This window comes from Musca autumnalis, unplaced genomic scaffold, assembly GCF_047663935.1.
Source record: "Musca autumnalis isolate F117 unplaced genomic scaffold, ASM4766393v1 scaffold_4, whole genome shotgun sequence".
In the NCBI taxonomy this organism is placed as follows: domain Eukaryota; kingdom Metazoa; phylum Arthropoda; class Insecta; order Diptera; family Muscidae; genus Musca; species Musca autumnalis.
Window position 1 is genome coordinate 224096361 of NW_027411977.1, and position 3870 is coordinate 224100230.

The 3870-nt window shown below is 35.6% G+C and overlaps 1 protein-coding gene across 1 annotated transcript in view; it reads left to right on the forward strand.

Annotated features, from left to right (window-relative positions):
• Positions 1 to 2323: 2323 nt before the first annotated feature.
• Positions 2324 to 3870, forward strand: part of LOC141401459 (uncharacterized) — a 20822-nt gene continuing 19275 nt past the window's right edge. The window contains exon 1 of the mRNA XM_073981721.1: positions 2324 to 2765. Coding sequence (XP_073837822.1) covers positions 2648 to 2765 — 118 coding nt within the window. The 5' untranslated portion in view covers positions 2324 to 2647. The remainder of the gene's footprint in view (positions 2766 to 3870) is intronic.

Sequence of the window (3870 nt, forward strand, 5' to 3'; positions counted from 1 at the left end):
ATTTTCTGAACATATCGTTATATCTAGTACTTCCTGCCTAATTCTATTAACAAAGGTTGGCGTATTCCCGGTGTTAAGTGTAATCAGGTCGTTAGTATTTAAGTAATCTATAAGGGCTTGACCCCTTTTGTTAATGTTAGTACTACCCCACGAGATGTGGTGAGAGTTAGCATCGCTACCTACTAGTACTTCGTTACCTGTTTGCTTTATCCTTCTCACCAGTTGCTGCAATTCCGACGAAGGTGGTAATGTCGGGGAGTCGAACGGCAGGTATATTGATGCTAGGTATATGTTACCATTCCCCTGCTTCAATACTGTGACGTCCGACGATGACAACTCTGGAGAAAAAAGAAAGCATAAGTTTTTGTGGCATATAATGCAGGTCCTCGGTCGGGATCCCGTATTTGCGTAAAAAAGTTGATCATTTATATGGTTAAGTCCAGAAACCTTGTTTTTTATGGTCCAAGGTTCTTGGATTAAACCAATATGTATATTACCTTTAGTTATTTTGTCCATCAGGGCTAGTGTTGCCGTTTCGCTCCGATGGAGGTTGATCTGGATGACCTCAATCATTGGTCCTCCAGTAGGTTGGCTTCTTGGGAGTCGCTAATTTCGTCTGCTCCTCCCTCCTGTAAGCCTTTTGGTAGGTTGACCTCTTGGTTGTTTGGTTTGGCAATCTCCTCCTCACCAACTCTTGCCTTTCCAATTTTGAAGAAGACCGAGTTCGAGACGAAGAATGCCTTGCCCTTGGTTTTGACGAGCCCGGCTAGCGAGAGATCGTCGATCCCCATCACAAGGAGAGTGCCGTCTTCCTTCTCCTCCCTGTGGAAGACCTCCCATCTTTCCACCTTTAGGGCCTCGTTTTGTACGCCAAAGACCTCGAGCATGCGCTCAGTCTCGAGCTTGCAGCCATACCCCTTGACGTACACCGATGCTTTGGTTAGATGAGGAATTTCGTCTTTCCTCACCAGTTTTAGTCTGCCACCTTCCCATGGAGTTGCTATACTGCTGACTACCTCCCCGAGAGCTGCAGAGTTTGCGTGTGAGTCCAGGTGGTACAATAGGAGGTCCCCCCTTGGCTCACAGCAGTTTATTTTTATTGGGACTCGTCCTTGCAGGATTTGTTCCAATATTTTATCGTTGATCGATTTCTCGATCTCCGATAAGTACTCTTTGTGTAGCCTTCCAGATCCTTTACTAGTATCGATTACTGCGTAGCACAGCTCGTCCTTGTAGTATCTCTTGGCTACCTTGGCGTAAGTCGATGGCGGCTCCGTTCCGGTTTCAGCGTCCATCTTCCTCTTCTAGGTGGAGGTAGGCTTCTTTACTGAGTCCTTGGAAACCGCAGAAGATTCCGATGTCGCGCTCACCTTCTTTTTGTCAGAACTCGCCTCTTCAGTATCGTTTGAAGGATTCTTTTGGCAGTCTCCTTGGCTTTTGTCCTGACTAGGTTTGTCCTGGGCAATTGAAGGTGGGAAGCTCTTTTTCTTCTTACTGGGTTTTGGCACGTTCTGCTCCTCAGGTGTGACTCGTAGGCAGATCACTGGTCCCCGCCGGCACTGGGTTTATTAGGGCCTGCACCGTAACTTTTTCTTCCTTTTTTCCTTCCATATTTGTTTTTTGTTTTAGGGGAACACCCCCATAGTCAGTTTTTTGTCCGCGGGAAACTCAAGGTTTCCAGAGGTGGATAATCCCACCCCTCTGCCCCAGACCCACCATGCAATAGGTATTGGACAGAGTGGTACGACCATCCTCCTCCCCCTATCCGCCGGTGGGGACGCGCCCGGTAGGAGAACCAACAAACTCCCGCGGGAATGTAGGAGTAAGTTGAGTATAATCTTTACAATTGCTTATTTCGTCACTGCATTAACCATCTTAGAATTACTCATATGGAAGAACCTAAAAAATTTCCCACGCAAGTCGTTCAGAATTTGCAAAAATTTATTAAATATGACCTAATAAGGTCATGCTTTGCTACGAGATGAGGGAAGCCCAAGAGGTATTGGTGCAAAAAATATAAATAATATAATATAATAACTAATAATTAAATAAATTATTACTTTTGTTTGGAGATTTATGGGACATAAGGGTCACTACTATACAGGTGAATTAAATAAAAAAAGATTAAATAAAACAACAAGACTAAATATTTAACCGATATCTTTGCCACCAAAACAAGAGCCATACCAAAATTTGTTATATTTGCAAACACAAAGTCATGTAGAGAACAAGAGAGCTCTCTCACTCTCTCGCATTCAATACCGGACTTTGCCTTTAAGATGAATATTGTTTGTTTTTAATTTTATTAAAAGTCAGTGTCAGTGACGAACCCAATTCAGTTGAATTTCAAAACTGAAACTGTTAACAACACAAAATCTATGCTAAACTAAAATCAATCATTGAGCTCTAAAGCTTTGAAAATAAAAAATAACATTTGCTTAAATAAATTGCAAACCACAATATTTAAAAAATTAAGAATCTGTTTTTAATTGAGAAATTGAAAGAAGAGGAAGAAAAACCAAAACAAATTAAGTGAAAAATACAAACAAGTTTTTTTTTTATTAAACTAAACCCAACAAAATATTAACATTTTGCAAAAAAGTGTTTTTATTTGAAAATTAAAAAAAATAAAACAACAGTTAACAAAATGTCATGCAACAAAATCTTCTCTACCCTTGCCGGTCTTTTGCTTTTGTTTATTGTGCTGTGCAGTTTTAGCTCCAGCCAAGCTGCAGTCTTTACACAACGGGCCATATTCAATCCTGGTTAGTATTTATTTTTGTTTTATTTCAATAAATCACGTTTTCTTTTGTTTGTAGAATGTTTATTTGTGTTTATTATTAACGGTAGTTTTTTATGCATATTTAATGGTGTGAAAATAATATTACAATGGAAAAGTTGGTTTGCAATTGTATAAATTAAAATATTAAGTAGGAAGAATATACGTGATTGAGTTATTGCCTCAAATGTGTAATAATTGTTAGAGTCAATAGGAAAAAATTACAAAAATAAAGGGGAATTTTTAAAGAGTGCATTTTGTACTAGGTCGTTGTATTGTGATAATGACTCTGTCTTCATTTATTTGACAGAGTTTATTATTAATTATTTGAAAAAAATATTTTTTTTAATTTTATAATAACATTTATTTTTTATATTTTTTGCTTTTTTAATATTACATGTTTTCCAAAAATTATTTATTAATTGCAAAACCTTTGAACACTCCCAATGTTCTTGGATATTATGAAAACGGAATTTTTTCTGAAAAAACGCTATTTTACAGAATTTCAATAACAATTCAAATGCCATTTTTATGCATTTTTGTTAATTAATCCATAAAAGACTTAAGAAACATACTTCTTCCAAGTCATTTCTCAGAGAAAAATACCAAAAGGTGAATAATATCAAAAGACTTATGCTCCAAACATGAAAACGGTAGTTTATTCAAACTCTCTCTCTCTTTCTCTTCCTTTTCGGCCCAATAAAAACAACAATTTATCTGTTTGTTTCTTAAGTCTTTTGATATTATTTACCTTTATGCCCTCTCAGGTATATTTTATTTACTCTGAGTAATCACTTCAAAGAAGTTTGTTTCTTAAGTCTTTTGTAAATTTTAATATTAATGTATTTTTTTGTAAAAATTCATATCATGGCTCTTTGAAATGATATTAAATTTCTGTAAAATTGCATTTTTTCAGGAAAATTAATTTTTTCATAATATTTAATTATTGTTGAAGTAGGCAAAGGTTTTAAATAATAAATAATTTAAAAAAAAAAATAATAATAATAATAATAAAAATAATAATTATAATAATAATAATAATAATAATAATAATAATAATAATAATAATAATAATAATAATAATAATAATA